Genomic DNA, 21,476 nt, shown 5'->3' on the forward strand with positions numbered 1-21,476 from the left:
CCTTGTCGTAGAATATGATGAGCTTATGTTGAGGCGAACTGAAGAGGAGGAGAGGGACAGGTGCTGCTAGGGCGAGACAGATGTCTCTCGCGGAGTCGCTTGAGGTTTTTTTTATTTCTATATGATAATTCTGCATTATTAAGCAATAAGAACAAGTAGTCTGATGTCTTGTAATCATTATGAAGCTATATTATTATATCATTATTACAATTACATAATACAATTATATATTGGATTTTGAAATACAATGAAACAGTATCAGTTATGGATCAGTATCGTTGATACCACCCTGAATTTTACTTGGCATCGTATCGGAAAGGAAATCAGTGGTATAAAACAAATATAGTATATTAGTATAAGTATAAACCAAACATTAACATTTCAAAGTTATCAAATAGACTTATATATCATGTTTAACTTGAGTAATGAAAGACTGCGAGGGGTTAAAAATGATGTGCAGGAGTCCGCTCTTCTCGCCGGGCTCTAGTGATCCTTGACCTCTTGGTCTGCTATCAAGCTGGTGGGTAACAGACGTCTTCGAAAACATCAGAGCACTTTTGGAAATATGGAAATATCTTGATAAATTGAGCAGATATTTAAAGTTTACAGAGATACATTCTTGCCCGAAAATAAAGTTCATTTTGTGACCCAGAAAAGGTAATATTATATTTTTACAAGTTTTTAGCCGTGCTCCTCCGCCATTGCCGCATTTGAGTTTTGGACGAAATGTATTCTGGGATATTTAGCTGTACCATGTCCACACAAATCACCACCAATGCATGCTCGATAAAACAGGCGGAGCGAGAACGCATTCGGGACTTTTTCGCGTTCTCGGCTTGATGCGTGCTTTGAATTGGAACAGTACTACTCTTCGATTGATGACGTATTACGAGTACACGAGAACACAAGTACGCATTTTGAGACAGGGCCAATATTTCCAGGCTTTTCACTCACTTGATGTATCAGGATTACTCCACCTTCAAAATGGCTGACAAGTTAATATCACATAATAAGCAGTCGCATGTCTACAAAACCTCAACAGAGACAGTTTCAGAATTAAATCAATCCTGCTGTGAAAGCACATTTCACTGCACCTTCACTCCTCCCAGTCCACTTGTGACAACCTGATTGCTCTTCACCGAATATGGTACAAACACAAAACTCATCGTCACCCCCCCAAGTCCTCTGACACTGGAGCGGCCAAACACACTATTTCTGGTTTCCACTTTCAAGCAAAAATATCTTGTGTTAAGGAAGCAGATCTCAGGAATCTAATGTTAATATTCCTCTACATGCAGTGTTGATCAAAAGAACCAATAATCAGTTTTCTCACTTTACAGGATTCTCTTTGTTCTCATTATGATGGTCAGGAGGTCCTAACAGGGTAACCCTTGTGTTGTCCTCGGGCCAAAAATGGTCTCTAGGTGAATGTTAAACAAGTATATGGGAATCCTGAGGACAACACATGATGGACAAAATAACGAGACATGATCCAAGAAATCATGAACTTCATGCAAGTCTGTTCATTCATGAGCTATAATCATAAACTCGATGAAGGAAACGGTTTTTCAAGTTTACATTATTTTGAAGGTAAACAGACTGTCACTGATAATGAAACTAAATGAAATCATCGACCTCAGAGCAACGTGAAGCTGATTTAAGATGTTTAGCTTTATTTCATTTCCTGTGATTCAGTTTTTTACTGAATGGCAGTTTGTAATGAAGTATTCACCTTGATTTTATAATGATGATTATGTATGATAAGCTCTGATTAAGCTATAGCGTAGAACAGGAGGTGATGCTTTTCTTTTCTTACAGAATCAGTGGTGTTTGTGTTCTTCGATCCACAGTGATCTGCTGCTTTATTGTCTGATCTCATACAAACTCTCAGAGTGTAGCTGTGAGTTCAGACCCTCAGGATTCATTTAGAGACTTAAACTTTGTACTTGATGCTTTAATGTTTTTATTGATAAGCTGAAATTGTGTTATGAACAAGTGTTATTTTTCTATTTATCTATTTAAAAAAATAATTAATAATAGTACATGTAAACATATTTTATAAATGTACATTTTAAAAGCAAAACACAGCAGTGTTTGAGTCTTAAGAAGTGAAACACAACACTGACTCACACACTTGTAATCATAACTCTTATCAACATGTCATAAATTTTTCCTGTGTGCTGCACTTTCTTCTGTTTCATAGTTTCTACATTATTGCTGCTCCAGCTCAGCACACACCTCTGAATGACAGGAGGCAACATGACGTTTAGATGATACTGGTGACTTATGAAAGTAGACTGGTAATAATCATTTTCTGATATTTAATACTGACTCTGCTGACTGTTGGTCTGTGTAGATCAGCAGAAATGTTTCATATAAATGTGAATTTTCAGAGTAAAACAGACCAAAGAAAACAGTCTGACACTTTCTGTTTGAAAGTTTATTAGGACATTTTTAGTTTGATGTTTGAATTCAAATGCTCAGGTTTTGTTCTAAAACTCAGAGACTCAGAGAAAATGTGAATTTGAAAGTAAAACTCTGAACATAACCCGCTCCTAACAGTTTTTTTCTCTTATTCTGATGTGTTGTTAGTGTAATTGATTTTAATGAATGTGAGAAACCCAGATGTGTTTCTGTCTCTGCAGTAGAGAGACGAGGAAGGATCGGCCTCTACTGTGGACTGACAGCAGCTCTGCTTGTAAAATTGTTTGCTGCAAACAGGAAAATCAAATCAAATAATAATAAAAATATTATTACACATATATTATGAATATTAATTATTAATACACTGTGATATTTTATATTTATTGTTATCTCAGACCTTGAAAGTTACAGGTGTTTTAGGCTGAGCCCGTGGAGCAGGATTAGAGCTCTCGCTGGTTTTGGGTTAGTGACAGTTCAACAGGAGCCTGTGAAGTTGCTAAAATTAGATCTACTTTAATAATCTGCTTAAATTGGAACCCAAAGTGGGAACTCTTCCTGGGTTTAATGTTAAAATTAAATGTTTTCACTCAAAACCACAAAAACTAAAAAACTGTGCTTAAAACTGTGCTTTTCCGAGATCATTTGGAGAAATAAAAAAAAAAAGCCAAAAAACAAAAACGAATATTTTCTGTGTTCTGTCTCATTCCCCACGACCAGGCCATATATATAAAATAAGAAGAAGCTGAGGTGTAAACAGGAACCAAAGAAGTTTGTGCTAAGTTCAAGCATTTTAGCCAGTTTAACTATGGCAGGTGGCACTCTGTTACCATTTACGTTTACCAGCTGAGGCGCAGAAAAGATCACAGAGGGGAAACTGTCGGACCAACACAGGAAGTCTCAGATGCAGAAGTTTTACTGTGTCCAGGGCTGGCTGGGCAACACCAGAAATGTGAAAAGACAAAACAGGTTGGAACACAAACCAGTCACTAGAAGGAGCATCGGCTACAGAACACACAGTCTTAGACTGTTTGTGCTCCTCAGCACGCACTGTTTTATTTACAACTGTTGATGGTGTGTGGCTGGGCTCAGGCTGGGAAACCTCAGAATTAAGAGGCTGAGGAGTAAAACAGTCCAGCGGGGATACAATGCCAGTAATAGCGTGTAGGTGAGTCTGGGGTGGAATAACAGTCCTTTGTTCAGCTCAACAGCTGGAAAATCCATATTGGCTAACTCAGAGAAAACACTGCGAGCATTACCAGAGTCTGACGGCTCAGGAACACAAAGATCACTAGCGAGGACAACCGGTGAATAACTTGACACCGAGGTGTCACTCTGAATAATGTCTTTAGAGTTCAAACACACAGTAACAGAGTTATCTGATTTAGGACATACAGAGTCCACGGAAGACGAAACAGTGTTACTCACAGTGGTAGATCTGTCACGAAGTCCAGGATCAGAAAGCTAGAGCTGAGTGTGTGAAACACAGTCACTCTCTCCCACGGTTGCAGTCTGCTCAGCTGTACTGGAGCGACGGCGGCGTGAACGCCGTTTTCAGCCAATCTGACAATGTTTGATGTTTTGACAAACATCGGTTCAGGAAGCGCTCCTCTCCTGTTCAGGTGGAGTAGTTTAGTGGACCGGGTTTGTATAATCTGCATTTTCCGGTTCTTTGAAATTAAATTGGTGTTCTGCTAAATGCAGTTTGTCACTCTGAAGATATTGTAGCTGCTGCTGAGGGATACCCTGCCCCAGCCAACATTTATATGTGGGGCCCATATGGTTTGGAAATGGGCTGAAAAATGGGCCCCATATAGGATTCTCCGCAGGTTCCATAATGGCCCCATGTTAAATGCCCATATAGGTGTTATGTTAGGAAAATTTGGGAACTAAATGGGCCCCAGCTGGGCAAAGTACACAGAAACCCACCTGGGCCCCATCTTTCAAGTCTTTTGTGGGTACCATGTGGGCACCACAAAGGCTAAAAAGTGGGTTTTAAGTGGGATTGTCCGCGGGTTCCATAATGGCCCCATTTTATAAGCCCATCTCGATGTTATGTTGGTAAAATCTGGGAACTAAATGGGCCCCAACTGGGCAAAGTACACAGAAACCCACCCGGGCCCCATCTTTCAAGTTTTTTGTGGGTACCATGTGAGCACCACAAAGGCTAAAAAGTGGGTTTTAAGTGGGATTGTCCGCGGGTTCCATAATGGCCCCATTTTATAAGCCCATCTCGGTATTATATTGGTAAAATCTGGGAACTAAATGGGCCCCAACTAGGCAAAGTACACAGAAACCCACCCGGGCCCCACCTTTTAAGTTTTTTGTGGGTACAACATGAGGAAAACATGAGCTAAAAAGTTGGAATGGCATTATCAGTGGGTTCTGTAGTTGCATCTTACTTCTAGTTTGAATTGGCTAATTTCTGGCACTGGGTGGGCCCCATGTAGCAAAACAGTCACAAAATCAATTTATCAGACGGCTAATACGGGTTCTGTGACAGAAAGACACCAAATATATTAAACAAACAAAAACTAGTTTGTAAATAAAACCATTTCAAAAATCACGAGGGTACACAAAACAACATTTTTCACATTTATTTTGTCCAACAACTGTGATTTTACGTAACTGTATACCAAAGTGCGTAAACTTTAAAAAAACTAGAAATGTCAAACTACAGCAAAATTCCTTAGATTTATGGAACTGTAGCAACATGGGGAAAAAGTCAGATGGAAAACTCAAAAGTTTATCTTGAATCAGCAGGGTTTCTTTTTTTGTTTTTTTACAGAGCCGTAAGTCTATTTTGTACCCTTGCAGTCCTCAGTCCTCCTCTGTCTTTAGCTCCAGTGAACCACTTGGAGAGAGCCTTATCTGCTTCTTGCAAGTTGACTTTTGATGTTAAATAATTCTTCTTCAGTGCCTCTGCAAATGAAGAAGAAAAATGGGCAAGCCAAAGTAAAGTTAATCTTAGCTTACTTCATTTGGTGATGATTTGCAAAGAACAATGTTTATTTCACTTTATTGCCTCAAAAAATGTATACAAATTGTATGATAACCAATCTCAGTTACACTTTCAAACACTTTATTAAAAAAGTTTAGTTTTCTAAAGTTCAAATGTCTCAAGTGAAACTAACTTACCATACACAACATTAAAAAGATGAAAATCTCTGAACTTTTTTTTCCCATGTCAGCCAAGCATGTTGTACTCCGCAGCCAGCTCAGGTGATATGAGGAATTTCATCATCCTTCTTGTGGCATCGTCTACACTTGTTCTCCCCGTATCTGCTACCATGGCAACCTGAGGGGAACATACAAAAAGGACAGATTAGATACCGGCCTCTGGTTAGGATGCCTCCCTGGTGAGGTGTTTTGGGCATGTCCCACCAGAAAGAGACCCAGAACACCCAGGACATGCTAGAGGGACTATGTTTTTCAGGTGGCCTGGGAATGCCTTGGGATTCCCCCGGAGGAGCTGGGCCAAGTGCCTGGAGAGAGCGAACTCTGGGCATCTCTACTTAGTACCGGATTGGGTCGCGAGGGGCAGCAGCCTAAGCTTAAGATAATGGACCAGGCATGGAGGATAAATGGACACTTTACATATTACTTAATGTTTACTGTGTGGTGATAAAAAAAAAAAATTGGTAGTAAACACAAGCTAAACTAAAAAAATTAATTGCGGTTCCTTAACCCTTTATCCCCAATAATGTTATGCAGGATAACCGGAATTATATATTGTTTTAGCTGTAAAAGTGTCATAAAATCAGCTGTGAGTGTGTGTGCTTTTGTCCCTTTTTTCAGTATTACTACTACTTTACACATCTGGTAGGTTTTTTCCTCTACCGTATACTATATGAGTGTAATCAAGGATTAATGACAGAAAAAAAAAAGAAATTGAAATTTTGCCGTTTTTACTGAAAAAGGCAATCAAAATGTACATGAATAAAATATTTAAATTAGTTAATTCGAATTGATAACTCTAAAACACTGAACAAAATCAAGTATTTGACCCTGTGGTTTATTTTCGGACATCTCTTTTCTTCTAAAAGTCCAGGCGTGTTGAGCCCCTGGTAGAGCTCAGGTTTGACGAAACAGGTTTGGAAAAACCTGTCGCTGGCGACTTTTTGGGGGCTAAAGCCTATTAAAATAAATAGGAATTGGCCAAAATTTGTATAAACTATCATAGCGGAACAAAAGTAAAAAAAATCTTTATCTGTTATCAGAATCAAATATTTGATTAGAATAAAACATTTTACTTTCAGGAAGATTTCTCGTTACATCTGTCATAAAAGTAACAACATCTCAGAAAAGAAACATGATAGTAACAGAAAAATATGATAGCAGTGTGATGTGATGGTCCATGGCCAGATTTTTACACATATTATAAGCCCTGTGACACAAAAACCACTTAACTTGGACACGCACAGACTGTTTTCCTTCGTGGTAATGAAGGAAAATGCTGGTCTGGTATGTAAAAGGGAATTTATTCTTCCAATTCAATTCAATTCAATTCAATTTTATTTATATAGTGCCAAATCACAACAAAAGTCGCCTCAAGGCGCTTCAGGACCTGAAGCTCCGTAATGCAGCCCTCCAACAGCGAAACCTATCTGTTGTCTGATTGTCTTGATGCATGCTCAATCATCCAGGTAAGTAAATCTGCAAAAGTTGATTCTGTTCATCTGGACGTAGCGTTTTCAGCATTTTCTCCCACTGAAAACGCTACGTCCAGATGAACAGAATCAACTTTTGGAGATGTTCTCTGATTGCATTGTTTAATTGGTGATTGACATGAAATTGACCAATCAGCTGAGAGGAAGAAAAATAGGGTCAAAATTTGTAAGTATAAATCCACACACAGCCAGGAAAGCCGAGCGCAGAGTTGTTTGTAGCACCAATTCAGCAAGAGTGGAGCCAGATGGATTTTCCATCCATCCACACTGTAAAGTCTATAGACCAGCAAGCGATAAATTAACAGTGTTGTTGGTATTTTCTAAAACAGTTGTATGCAATTGGAATTGCTGTTTATAGTCCTCCTGTATATCTGCATGTTGCCTCCCAATTAAAACCTGTGATAATGGAGATTCAAATTCATGTCATACCTATACCAACAGTTATCAAGTATCCAGATCGACCTTTACTGATGTGCTTAAAGGAAAATTGTTATTCCCATGTATTTTCCTGTTCTGCCTTCAATTTTGAGGAGTTCCCCCCACATTTCTAGTTGTGACAGTGCACCTACAACAACAAAAATCTGCTGTGATTTACATTTGTTGAATGAGCAATTTTGTAAAATAGTCTATTTTTGTATGCACAGTTTACAAATCTGTCCTGTACAGCATGGACTGATTGTATGCTAAAAAGTTGTTGCTTAAAAATAAAACAATAATTTTTAATTAATAACATCAGCAGAAAGCCTTGTTATTAATTAGATGTACAATTTCTATAGAATAGGAAACAACTCAGTTCATTTTTGATCATATCAATACCAGCATATTACACAACTAGTGATGGGATTTCCGGCTCTTTTTAGAGAACTGGCTCTTTCGGCTCGGCTCACCAAAAAGACCCGGCTCTTTCGGAGAAACTCCAAAGCATATACAAACTCCAAAACCCATTTCTAGCGTTAACTGAACTTCCAAAACAGAGCTACCTAGATCACTTAAATTACACAATTGAAAGCATATGTGTATTGCTTGTGTATTCACACACAAGCACTCATATATATTCAAATAATTCCAAAGAAATGTTCATTTACCTGTTACTACCACACGCCAAATCCGGTCGTTGGTACTTCCTGGCTTGTGTAGCCACTAGGTAACAAAAGCTCAACACTGCGCCTAGTAGTGATGGGATTTCCGGCTCTTTTTAGTGAGTCGAGCCGAAAGAGCCGGCTCTTTCGGCTCGACTCACAAAAAAGAGCTGGCTCTTTCAGCTCCGAACCGGCTCTTCAGGTTGTTTTGTTGCTTTAATTAATTTATTATTAACAATAATATAAAATTATGCACAAAAGGAATTACTAATGTAAAAACAAAAAACAAACGAGGTTTTATTTATATATATTTATATATAAATATATGTGGTGGCCCCTAGAGACAAAACACATACAAACTCCAAAGCACATGTCTAGCATTAACTGAATTTCCAAAACAGAGCTACCTAGATCACTTAAATTACACAATTGAAAGCATATGTGTATTGCTTGTGTATTTATACACAGGCACTCACATATATTCAAATAATTTTTAAAAAAATGTTCATTTACCTGTTACTACCACACACCAAATCCGGTCGTTGGTACTTGCTGGCTTGTGTAGCCTCTAGGTAACAAAAGCTCAACACTGCGCCTAGCATTCTGGAGCACTTCTGTTGTGTTTTGTATGTGTTTTGGAGTTTTTACGTGTTTTGGAGTTTTTGCGTTTTTGGGAGTTTGTACGTGCTTCAGGGTTTGTACGTGTTTTGGAGTTTGTACGTGCTTTGTCTCTAGGGGCCACCGTAAATATACTTTTATTTTTTCACTCCATATAAAATGTAATAAATAAATCATATAATACAGAAACCAACTAGTTACAGTTCAACTTTTAACTATTTAAATTTTCAGCTTTTTCCTTTAAAACAAATTTAAAGTGAAACAACACAAAACACTGCAAACCACAGCACAATTAAATATAAATTAAAATATGAAAACAAAAAGAAGATGCATATTCTCTGTCATATGGGCCTGCATGAATAAACTTTCTGAATCCTTTATCATCTGCAACTGAAAATAGTTGTGGATGATTACTATACCTTTCTAATGTGACGTTGTTGTCCCTGGCTCTCTTTCTCTGTCTCTCCCTCCCGCTCTGTTCCTCTGCTACTGCAACTGTAACTACAGCCCCTCCCCCCTCTGCCCAGCGCAAAGCACAAGGCTCGCGTGCGGAGTGAAGCGGAAAAAAAGTGCGAGAGAGAGGGTGAGAGAAAGAGAAAAAACACGGCTCCCGTCGTTCACGTCAAAGATCCGGCTCTAAGAGCCATTTTGTTCGCGACGACACATCACTATTCTGAAGCAGTGTGTTGATCTTTTTGACACACGCACCGGAGCGTCAGCTTCAAGCGGACCATCACTACCTCTCACGTCTAAAGGTAAGTGCCAAGGTAACTTTGAACTGAGTTCAGTCAATCTTGAGTTTTTCGAAGTTTTCTGAGTGAGGTTTTCTGTTGCTCTCTGTGAGAGAAGACCGTTAAAGGCGAGGCTCTCCAGAGTGTAGCAAAACAGGAAACCACAGCCGGGTGTATGTAAGTGTGCAAACGAATAGATTAGAAGTGCAAGTGAGCCACGAGTATAGAAAGGTCAAGTTTCGTGAGTTGTTTTTCTCACCACTGATCACGCGCTCAACACTCTACACATACTTGCATCACACGCGCGCTCTCAAGCATCAGTATTGTACAATTCTGGGCGTCACGTGAGGTGCAGATGTTACCATATAACGGAAATCTCCATTGTTCTGTAGCAGTGGTTCTTAAACGTTTCACAATGAGTTTCACCCTTACAAGCGACATCAAAGCACAGTAGTAAAGGCAGTAGCGCTTTTTGATACGGGAACACGGGCGGTTGCCCGGAGCGGCATCGTGGTGGGGGGGGGGGGGCGGCATCACGGGCATCGGCGAAAAAAAATAAAATAAAAATTGCTCGTATTCATGCTGCCCCGACATCATGCCAGCGCATATTGGGAATGTTGTAGGCACCGATCGGTTTTCCATCGTCCATTTGCTGGGAGTAAGGGCGCCCGCGTTTGCCCTCGGTGCGCCTGCTTGCTGCTGAAGTCAAAGTAAACTTTATTGTCATCTCTGCTACATACAGCGGAGTATATAGAGAGACAAGACGACAAGGCTCCAGTTACAGCAGTGCAAGTAAACAAACAATAAATATAAGAAGAGTAAGAAAATAAAAATACACTTTAGGACTCGGGGTAAAGGGATCAATAACAATTTAAAATTTACAGTTTGATGATCTAAAGTCTCACACACAACCCCTGGAAAGGGGAGGGGGGCCGGCTGCTTCGGCCAAGGTAATGCCATCCAGAGTAAGAATCTGCTTAGATACCATATTTCTAAGATTTTCAGGGTTGAGTACAATAACCTCAGTTTAGGAAGCAGAAAGTTAGCGGCCATCCAGGTCTTTATGTCTTTAAGACATTCCTGCAGTTTAACTAATTGGTGTGTGTTACCTGGCTTCATGGATAGATAGAGCTGCGTGTCATCTGCATAGCAGTGAAAATTTATGCTATGTCTTCTAATGATGCTGCCTAAGGGAAGCATGTATAATGTAAACAGAATTGGTCCTAGCACTGAACCCTGTGGAACACCATAATTGACCTCAGTGTGTGAAGAAGCTTCTCCATTTACTTGAACAAATTGGAGTCTATTAGATAGATATGATACAAACCACTGCAGTGCAGTACCTTTAATACCTACAGCATGTTCTAATCGCTCTAATAGGATATTATGGTCAACAGTATTGAACGCTGCACTGAGGTCTAGCAGGACAAGCACAGAGATGAGTCCACTGTCAGAGGCCATAAGAAGATCATTTGTAACCTTCACTAAAGCTGTTTCTGTGCTGTGATGAGCTCTGAAACCTGACTGAAACTCTTCAAATAAGCCATTCCTCTGCAGATGATCTGTTAGCTGTTTGACAACTACTCTTTCAAGGATTTTTGATATGAAAGGAAGGTTGGAGATTGGCCTATAATTAGCTAAGACTGCTGGGTCTAGAGATGGCTTTTTAAGTAAAGGTTTAACTACAGCCAGCTTGAAGGCCTGTGGTACATAGCCGATTATTAGAGATAGGTTGATCATATTTAAGATCGAAGAATTAATTAATGGCAGGACTTCTTTGAGCAGTTTTGTAGGAATGGGGTCTAAAAGCCACGTTGATGGTTTGGAGGAATTAATTATTGAAGTTAACTCAGAAAGATCAATTGGAGAAAAAGAGTCTAACTTAACATCGATGGTACTAAAAGTAGCTGTAGATAATATTACATCTGTGGGATGATTATTGGTAATTTTTTCTCTAATGATAGAAATCTTATTTGTGAAGAAGTTCATGAAGTCATTACTAGTTAATGTTAAAGGGATGGTTGGCTCAACAGTGCTCTGACTTTTTGTCAGCCTGGCTACAGTGCTGAAGAGAAACCTGGGGTTGTTCTTACTTTCTTCAATCAGTGACGAATAGTAAGATGTTCTGGCTTTGCGGAGGGCTTTCTTATAAAGCAGCAAACTATTTCTCCAGGCTAAATGATGATCCTCTAAATTTGAGACACGCCATTTCCTCTCCAGCTTACGAGTTATCTGCTTTAGGCTACGTGTTTGAGAATTATACCACGGAGTCAGGTACTTCGGATTTGAGGCCTTAGTTTTCACTGGAGCTACAGTATCCAGAGTCGTACGTAGTGAGGAGGTAAAATTATTAACAAGATAATCGACCTCTGTTGAAGTAGCGTTCAGATAGCTGCTCTGCTCTATGTTGGTGCAGGGCATTGAAGATGATAACAGTGGGTGGATTATATTCTTAAACTTAGTTACAGCACTTTCAGAAAGACATCTACTTTGATAAAGTCTACTTTCCACTGCTGTGTAATCAATTATTGTAAATGTAAATGTTATCAGGAAATGATCAGACAGCAGAGGGTTTTCAGGAAACACTGTTAAATGTTCAGTTTCTATGCCATATGTTAACACAAGATCTAGAGTGTGATTAAAGTGGTGGGTGGGTTCTTTTACATTTTGAGAGAAACCAATTGAGTCTAATAACAGATTAAATGCCATGTTGAGGCTGTCATTTTTAGCATCTACATGGATGTTAAAATCACCCACAATAATTATTTTATCTGAGCTGAGCACTAAATCAGATAAAAAGTCTGAGAAATCAGAGAGAAACTCTGTGTAAGGGCCAGGTGGACGATAGATGATAACAAGTAAGACTGGTTTCTGAGTTTTACAGCTGGGGTGGACGAGGCTAAGCATCAGGCTTTCAAATGAATTAAAAGTCTGTCTTGGTCTTTCGTTAATTAATAGGCTGGTGTGAAAAATTGCTGCCACACCGCCCCCTCGGCCTGTGCTTCGAGATTTCTGGTAGTTAGAATGACTCGGGGGTGTTGATTCATTTAAACTAACATAATCATCCTGCTGCAACCAGGTTTCTGTAAGGCAGAGTAAATCGATTTGTTGATCAATTATTAAGTCATGTACTAACAGAGACTTGGAGGAGAGAGACCTAATATTTAATAATCCACATTTCACTGTTTTACTCTTTGGTTCAGATGTGGATACTGATTTTTTCTTTCTTGGTGATTTTTTATGTTTAAGTTGTTTATTGCTGGTTTTTGGTTTGTTTTTTGTCTTTTTGGGAGCTGACACAGTCTCAATGGAGATGGATTTTTGGGGGGGTAGCAGGAGGAGAGAAGCTGCAGAGAGGCGTGTAAGACTGCAACTCTGCTTCCTGGTCCCAACTCTGGATAGTCATATTTTGGGGGGTTTAATAAATTGGTCCATATTTCTAGAAATGAGAGCTGCTCCATCCAAAGTGGGATGGATGCCGTCTCTCCTAACAAGACCAGGTTTCCTCCAGAAGGTTTGCCAATTATCTATGAAGCCCACATCGTTTCTGGGACACCACTCAGACAGCCAGCAATTTAAGTAGAACATGCGGCTAAACATGTCACTCCTGGTCTGATTGGGGAGGGGACCAGAGAAAACTACAGAGTCCGACATTGTTTTGGCAAAGTTACACACCGATTCAATATTGATTTTAGTGACCTCCGATTGGCGTAACCGGGTGTCATTACTGCCGACGTGAATTATGATCTTACTGTATTTACGTTTACCCTTAGCCAGCAGTTTTAAATTTCCTTCAATGTCGCCTGCTCTGGCCCCTGGAAGGCAATTGACTATGGTTGCCGGTGTCTCTAGCTTCACATGTCTGAGAACAGAATCACCAATTACCAGAGTTTGACCCCCGGCGGGTGTGTCGGCGAGTGGGGAAAAACGGTTAGACACATGAACAGGTTGGTGATGTACCTGGGGCTTCTGTTTAAGACTATGGTTCCTCCTCACCGTCACCCAGCCGCCCTCTTTCCCCAGCTGCTTGGGGTCTGCCGGGGAACAGCTAGCGGGGCCTACGCTATCTTTGGCTGCACCAGCTACAGGGGCCTGGCTAGCTACGGGTGAATGAGGGGTGCGAAGCCGAGTCTCCAATTCAGTAATCCTGGCCTCCAGAGCTGCAAATATGCTACATTTGTTACAGGTATCATTACTGCTAAAGGAGGCCGAGGAGTAACTAAACATCTGACACAATGAGCAGGAAAGTGCAGGAGGGACAGGTGAAGTAGCCATGGTGCTAACGAGTCGCCTACGAGCTAAGCTAAGCTAGCGAAACAGTAAAGAGACAGTGAGTGAATACTTTGGCTATAAATTAGGTAGTGAGTACACAGAAAGGGTGATTCAGATGAAGCACGTTAAGATTATACTATGAAAAAGGGATGTATCAAAAGATTTAAATTAAATTGCTAAGCAGAAAAGCTACTCAGAAACACCACTGTGTTTGAGCAGGAACAGGAAGTGATACTCTACCACAAAGCGAGCGAACACCAAGTGACAGCCCGAACACCCAGTAACACTGTGAGGAACCTTGGAGTCATTTTTGACCAGGACATGTCCTTCAGCGCACATATTAAACAAATATGTAAGACTGCTTTCTTCCATTTGCGCAACATCTCTAAAATTAGAAATATCCTGTCTCAGAGTGATGCTGAAAAACTAGTTCATGCATTCATTACTTCCAGGCTGGACTACTGTAATTCATTATTATCAGGATGTCCTAAAAACTCGCTGAAAAGCCTTCAGCTGATCCAAAATGCTGCAGCAAGAGTACTGACAGGGACTAGAAAGAGAGAGCATATTTCTCCTGTTTTGGCTTCCCTTCATTGGCTTCCTGTTAAATCCAGAATTGAATTCAAAATCCTGCTCCTCACATACAAGGTCTTAAACAATCAGGCCCCATCTTATCTTAATGACCTTGTAGTGCCATATCACCCTATTAGAGCACTTCGCTCTCGCTCTGCAGGCCTACTTGTTGTTCCTAGAGTATTTAAAAGTAGAATGGGAGGCAGAGCCTTCAGTTTTCAGGCCCCTCTTCTGTGGAACCAGCTTCCAGTTTGGATTCGGGAGACAGACACTATCTCTACTTTCAAGATTAGGCTTAAAACTTTCCTTTTTGCTAAAGCATATAGTTAGGGCTGGACCAGGTGACCCTGAATCCTCCCTTAGTTATGCTGCAATAGACGTAGGCTGCCGGGGATTCCCATGATGCATTGAGTTTTTCCTTTCCAGTCACCTTTCTCACTCAGTATGTGTTAATAGACCTCTCTGCATCGAATCATATCTGTTATTAACCTGTCTCTCTTCCACAGCATGTCTTTATCCTGTTTTCCTTCTTTCACCCCAACCGGTCGCAGCAGATGGCCCCGCCCCTCCCTGAGCCTGGTTCTGCCGGAGGTTTCTTCCTGTTAAAAGGGAGTTTTTCCTTCCCACTGTCGCCAAAGTGCTTGCTCATAGGGGGTCATATGATTGTTGGGTTTTTCTCTGTATTTATTATTGTGCGATCTACTGTACAATATAAAGCGCCTTGAGGCGACTTTTGTTGTGATTTGGCGCTATATAAATAAAATTGAATTGAATTGAATCAAATAGAGCACATTTCATTCATAATGTTGTAAATCCAAGCCCATTATGTATTCATGATTTGAATCCTGGGTTGTGTGAAATCCCAGAAATAAACCTTAGACAAAGTGAATCTGTGAACCAAGGTGTAGGTCTATTAGGTTAATTGTGGTGATCCTCGAGTTGGGGGATTTGTGTTCATACTGGAGTGCAAAATTAAAACCAATGGAAGATGGACAAGAAAAGTTCAAAGCCATCAGGTGCTCAGTTTAGAAAAAATAGAAAAGAGGAGGAGAAACGAGCAAAAGATACAGGTAAGCAGATGTGTCATTGGATAATGGCAGGTCATCCTGAAACAATCAGACTAAACTCCAAACAATACATTATGTTACAGATTTTAATATTAATTAGTCCTTGTTAATTGTTGATTTGTCCTTTTCTCATTGTATGACGAATTATGATGGCTGTTTGGTAGCTGTTTGCATATTCTCTCTCTCCCTCCCTTCATGTGTGTGTGTGTGTTTCTCTGGTGAATTTCGACAACAGTTTTATGTTAATGCACAATCCTTAATATGTTTTATGTGTGTGTGTGGAAAGTTCCACAATACATGTGGAACTTTCTATTTTGTCTGTTTTTGTGTCTTGCAAATAAACCTTTAAAATGAATTACATTTTATTATGTATTTAATTTTGGCCTACATCAGTAAGAAATGCCAAATTATATACACAAAGTTATTGAAATCACCACTCCTGTTATTCATGATGATTTCAATAACATCACATAATAACATGTAACATCACATCCTGTAAGCATAGTCTGCCTGTGTCCTTTCTCTGGAAATGAACATTTTCAGCCAATATAGGTAATACATCAACATGGCTGCCATGGCTAAGTTAGGAATATTTATAATGTAATTTCCAAAACTTGCATATGATCTGCAATTTGTAGCAGATCTACTGACTGTCACAGATTATTATTTTATAAGATTTGTGCTAAATGTAGTATTTCTGCCAAATATAGTATTTCTGATTATTTATAGTTTTTCTACCAAATCATAGTACAGTATTTTTGCTTTTTATAGGATTTTTATAGGATATTTATATTGCTTAATATAGTATTTCTGCTTTTTATAGGATTTGTGCTTAATACAGTATTTCTGCTAAATGTAGTATTTATGCTTAATCATACTATTACTATATATTTCTGCCAGGTCCCCAGGCAGCCAATCCTCTGTGAGGACTGAGACATTCAAATTTACATATTAGGGCCTGCACAGCTTCGTATACTAATTCATATTCATCATTTATTACAATTCTGCAAACTTTTTAACAGCTTTTCTAATATGGACCTCAGATTCTTCTTAACACTCCATGGCACAAATACTCTTCCCTTTAGGCTCTGTGAATGTGTGTGTGTATCAATATTTCTCCCATTTTAAAGTATTACTCCTCCATAATTGTATTTCTCTTAAATCAAAGTACTTTTACTACATCTTAGTACTTCTGCTCAATCATAGTATTTCTGCTAAATCATAGTATTTTTGCCAAATCATGGTTTTTGTGCCAAATCATAACATTTGTGTTATGTTATAGTATTACTACTAAGTGGAGGTATTTCTGTCATGTTACAGTATATTTCAGTCATGTTACAGTATTTCTGCTAAATCATACTATTTCTGCTTGTATCAAAACTGTGACGTGTAAAGTACGAAAATAATAATTATATGAGACACAGTTTATGATTCTAATGTTAGAGATCCTGCAACTGGCGTTTGGGCTGTGCAGGGGTCTCTCTCTTGAATGATTGAATGAAGATGATTGAATAAAAAGAAATATAAATGTTTTAACACACTGAGTCGGTTTTCTCTGTTCTATCATGGGGACAAAAGAATCGGGGTTAATACTGCACTTACACTGGTGCATTCAAATCCACCCACAAACACACTGAAAGATGCAATGCCAGCAATGTGGATTGTCAAGACTCAAACCAATCATTAAGCAAAGACAGCAGGGATCACTTGTTTCTGTTTATTATACAGCCAGATTTACTTGTGACACACATGTGCAGCTGGCTTTATCACCTATTTTGAATTTGTTTCAAGCACAATACATTTGTAACTTTCAGTGTTTTCCGGTCTTCCAAAAGAAGAAAAAAAACCTTCAACTACATGACATGCAATTGTGTATTTGTTTTCACCTTATCATACACTTGAAGTTTTACAAATCACCACTCCTTTTGTTAATATCATTTCAGTCTCAGACAATCTAGTTTTTCTTACAGAGATTGAATGCACCTTCTGCGGTGGCGGTACCACACAGTGTACGTGGACTTCCCCTGTACAGAAGGCAACTACAAATGTTGTGAATGCTAAATAAACAGAAACAAATGATCCCTGTTGTCTTTGCTTAATGATTGGTTTTAGTCTTGACCATCCACATTGCTGGCATTGCATCTTTCAATGCCAGCAATGCCAGGTATCAGTGCTCGAACCTTTTGTGTTTGTTTCCAATAAGTTGCCCACCTCGGGAAACAAAAATGCGCTCTTTGTCTTGTCAGATGAACATATGAGACACTTTGACTCTTCAGTGCAGTGTGGAGCCTAACAAAGATCTGTTTTGTGTCCCAGCTGATCAGCAGGAGGAGAAGAGTCTGACGGAGCAGCAGAGGAACATTTACAGCTACTTGGACTCAGTTCAGCCACTACAGAGAAAACAATGAGCTCAACACAGAAGGTGACAGAGCAGGGCGATATAAATATTTATCACGATATACATTTGAAAATTTGCGTTATGTATAAATCTATACATATTATAGAAATATGTAATAGGAAACAACAATATAATATAAATTATAACATAATATAAAAGTGTGTGTGTGTGTGTACATACAATCAGGAGGGATGGGCATGAGTTTAGGGTTTGAACAGTCATGAATTATTTTTAGCACCAGGTTGGATGTAATGTGTTACTACTACCAGTAGGTGGGGATAAGAGACCTTTAAGGTGTTTGGTGCCACACTCCACCTTCAGGTTTAAAACTAGTGTTAATGGAGGGAGTTTGAAGGTTGAGGTTGTTCCACGACTGCATTTCACTCACTGCCTCTGTTTGTATCTCTGTCACTGCAGGACCAACATGGACCGAGAGGTCAGCGCTCTCAGGAGGCCCACAAACCTCACAGAAGAAAGAGAGAGAAAACATACAGCTGTGACGAGTGTGGGAAGGATTTTTCCAGGAAGGATTCCCTAAAACGACACCAACTCATCCACAGTGGAGTTAAAGCGTTCAGCTGTGACGAGTGTGGCAGAGCTTTTACTCAAAGTAGCAGCTTAAAGAATCATTTACTTACCCACTCTGGAATTAAGGCATACAGCTGTGACGAGTGTGGGAAGGAGTTTACTTTGAAGGCTAAACTAAAACATCATCAGGTCATCCACACTGGAGAGAGACCGTTCAGCTGTGACTTGTGTGGAAAGTCTTTTTCCTTGAAGATTTCCCTAAAAGAACACCAACTCATCCACAGTGGAGTTAAAGCGTACAGCTGTGATCAGTGTGGCAGAGCTTTTACTCACAGTAGCAGCTTAAAGAATCATTTACTTACCCACTCTGGAATTAAGGCATACAGCTGTGACATCTGTGGAAAAACTTTCAGCCAGAGAGGGCACCGAAATACACACCTACGCATTCACACCAGACATGATGTGTACTGCTGTGAACAATGCAGCAAAGAGTTTATAACAGACGGAAGGTTACAACAACACATGTTTACCCACACTGAGGGACGACCTTATAAATGTGACCTGTGTGAGAAGACTTTTAAATCTCCACATTACCTGAGACGACACCAACAGATCCACACCAGAAAGAGACTCTACAAGTGCAGTTACTGTGAGGTATGTATTTATATTTTTATCATTTTAGCCTGACTGTTTGGAACAACTCTGCTCATTAAACTGTGTTAGCATGTTAGCAATTCTACTGCATGGAAAAGCAGCACTGAGTGATAATTCAGATTTTCATTTCAGTTATAATTTTATTATTACTGTAGTGTTATGGTGGTAGTATTGTAGTTATTGCAGCCCAGTAAACTGAGTGTGTTCACTGAAACAGTAAAATGTAATTGGACGTCTGCAGAGATGCTCTTTATTTCAGGCGACGTTCAGGATAAAAATGTTGAAGGACTGACTTACACTGTCTTTGTGTCTTTGTTTAGAAGCAGAGCGACACAGATGGATCCAGTTCTCAACCCTGTCATAACTGTGGTGGTGGGAAAGACTTTCATTGTGACATCTGTGGAAAAACTTTCAGTTGGCAAGTTACCCTAAAAATACATCAACGTAAACACACTGGAGACAAACTGAAATACTGCAAAGAATGTGGGAGAAGCTTCACCACATCACGTGACTTAAAACTACATGAACTGATTCACAGTGGGGTTAAAAAGCACCTCTGTGATCAGTGTGGGTCATCCTTCACCACTGCAGGTCAGCTTAAAATGCACAAACGAGTCCACACAGGAGAGAAACCACACAAGTGCAGACACTGTGACAAAAGCTTCTCACAATCAGGTCATCGTAACAGGCATGAACGTACACACATGGAAGGAAACTACAGCTGTGACCAGTGTGACAAGAGCTTCAGGAATCTCAGTTCATACTCCAAACACAAACGATCCCACGTTACTAATAAACTGTTTCACTGTTACCAATGTGTCCAAACATTCACCTCATTGGCTGCTCTGTGCAAACATCAGCGTGATCACTCAGGGCTGAAATCACTCCCATCACTGGATCACAGTGAATCTGAAGAGACAGAAAGATCGTCTGGTTTCAGAGTCAGACTCAAAAAGCTTGAGATCAGGCTCCACAGAGTTCAGATAGAATCATTTAAACTTGTGTTGAACTGAACTGGTTGCTGGGCTGAACTCCTACATAATACAGATGCACATGGGATCTTATTTTCTGTCGTTTTACTGAGTCAGTTATGTCCTTTTTTCTCTCTCCGGGTTTTGCTCGTCTGTAAATAATTGAAACTCAGTCAAATAGTTCATTGTTCTCCAGCAAAACGTTTTGGAAACTCATGTTTAACCTTTAAAACTCTGACATGTTTTAGCACACAAGGCTTCATCGGGGAGTTCACTCATGATTGGACCATGAGAATAAAGGTTTTTAGTTCTTTCAAAGAGAGTCTTGGAGCTGTTTGATGTTTTTGTTTTTTCTGAAACCACCTGAAAGAAAAACTATTTTTCTTGCTTTATGTAGTGTGGAAGTTGTTAATGTTTCTTTCATCTGTGATGTTCTTAAATGTTTTCACATGAAGATGGTACAAATAAACTGTCCTTTTAGCTTTAGCTCCTAATTTATTCATTAGTTATGGATGTAGCACAGCAGCAGTTTCTTGATTAACACATGGAGGGCTCGGGATCTGATGCTAAATAATGTTTTGTGTCCTTGTACACATCATACAGCTCAGCTGCTCCACAGATGTCAGGTTTACACAGTGGGATGGTTTGTAAGAACGCAGCTCTCCTGTGGATAAATCCTCACTCTTAGCCTCAGGACCTCACACAGTCCCAGCAGGTTCGGTCAGAAGATTTATCCCTCATACCAAAATGTCACAGAGTCTCCTTTGCTGTGCTGTTTTCACAAAGAAACGTAAACCGAAGACCTGCACTTACAATGTTTTAATTAGTGTAGCAGATTCAGTGTCTCCATGATCGAATCTGCTGTTTTTGTGCTGCTGTTGGTAGAAAGCTGGTTACTGCTGAAATGAACTGGCTGCATGCATCTCTGAATGTAAGTTGGTGCACTATTAATAGATCACTCTGGAACGGTGTCATCACCCTAATTTGCCCACTTAGGAAATCTCACTCATGGCCTAGAAATTGAAATAAATCTTGTTTCCCTGCTGGATAGTGATCCACGCTAACTCTGCTCCTCCTTCCTGTTTAGGATTTCTGTGACTGAAGTAAAATTCCCTCCATCCATCACTTATCCCAGCTAACCCAAAGTGAAATAAAGTTTTGCTCATCTTAAAAAAGCATTACAATAATGGGCATTACCAATGCAAACTGAATAATACAGAAGATGAAAGAATAGACTTTGATCAGTTAATAAAGCTCATGATGTTGATTCATTGTGGCTGCTACACAGATACTTCTGGGTCACTTCTCTCCGTTAGGAACCTTCCTCACCAAAACTGACTGTTGGACCACACCCCTGGTTTCATGAGAAATTGTTTCAGCCATGATTTCTCTTCCTGTATTTCAGAGTAAAGACTGAAGTGACAAATGGAAACATGTTTAAAAAACGCAATGTGAGAGAGACGTTGAGGTCCTAAGAAGTTACCCTGGGTTTTT

The 21,476-nt window shown here is 39.7% G+C and overlaps 2 protein-coding genes across 4 annotated transcripts in view; both read left to right on the plus strand.

The window, feature by feature from the left end:
• The window catches only part of nfkbiz (nuclear factor of kappa light polypeptide gene enhancer in B-cells inhibitor, zeta), a 692,084-nt gene that overhangs the window by 315,597 nt on the left and 355,011 nt on the right, over positions 1-21,476 (plus strand). The window lies entirely within an intron of this gene.
• On the plus strand, positions 9,257-20,274 carry LOC112843914 (zinc finger protein 708-like). The gene is made up of 5 exons (XM_025903256.1): positions 9,257-9,555; positions 17,748-17,853; positions 18,247-19,011; positions 19,332-19,707; positions 20,231-20,274. Exons 2-5 carry the CDS (start codon positions 17,836-17,838, stop codon positions 20,272-20,274), a joined length of 1,203 nt encoding a protein of 400 aa, XP_025759041.1. The 5' UTR covers positions 9,257-9,555; positions 17,748-17,835.

The sequence above is a fragment of the Oreochromis niloticus genome, linkage group LG23 (assembly GCF_001858045.2).
Source record: "Oreochromis niloticus isolate F11D_XX linkage group LG23, O_niloticus_UMD_NMBU, whole genome shotgun sequence".
Lineage (NCBI taxonomy): Eukaryota > Metazoa > Chordata > Actinopteri > Cichliformes > Cichlidae > Oreochromis > Oreochromis niloticus.

Bases quoted from the DNA above. Each gene is read 5' to 3' on its own strand.
- LOC112843914 (XM_025903256.1), top strand. The intron at 19,012-19,331 runs GTATGTATTTAT...GTCTTTGTTTAG, and splicing joins ACAAGTGCAGTTACTGTGAG to AAGCAGAGCGACACAGATGG. The intron at 19,708-20,230 runs GTACACACATGG...GACATGTTTTAG, and splicing joins TCATCGTAACAGGCATGAAC to CACACAAGGCTTCATCGGGG.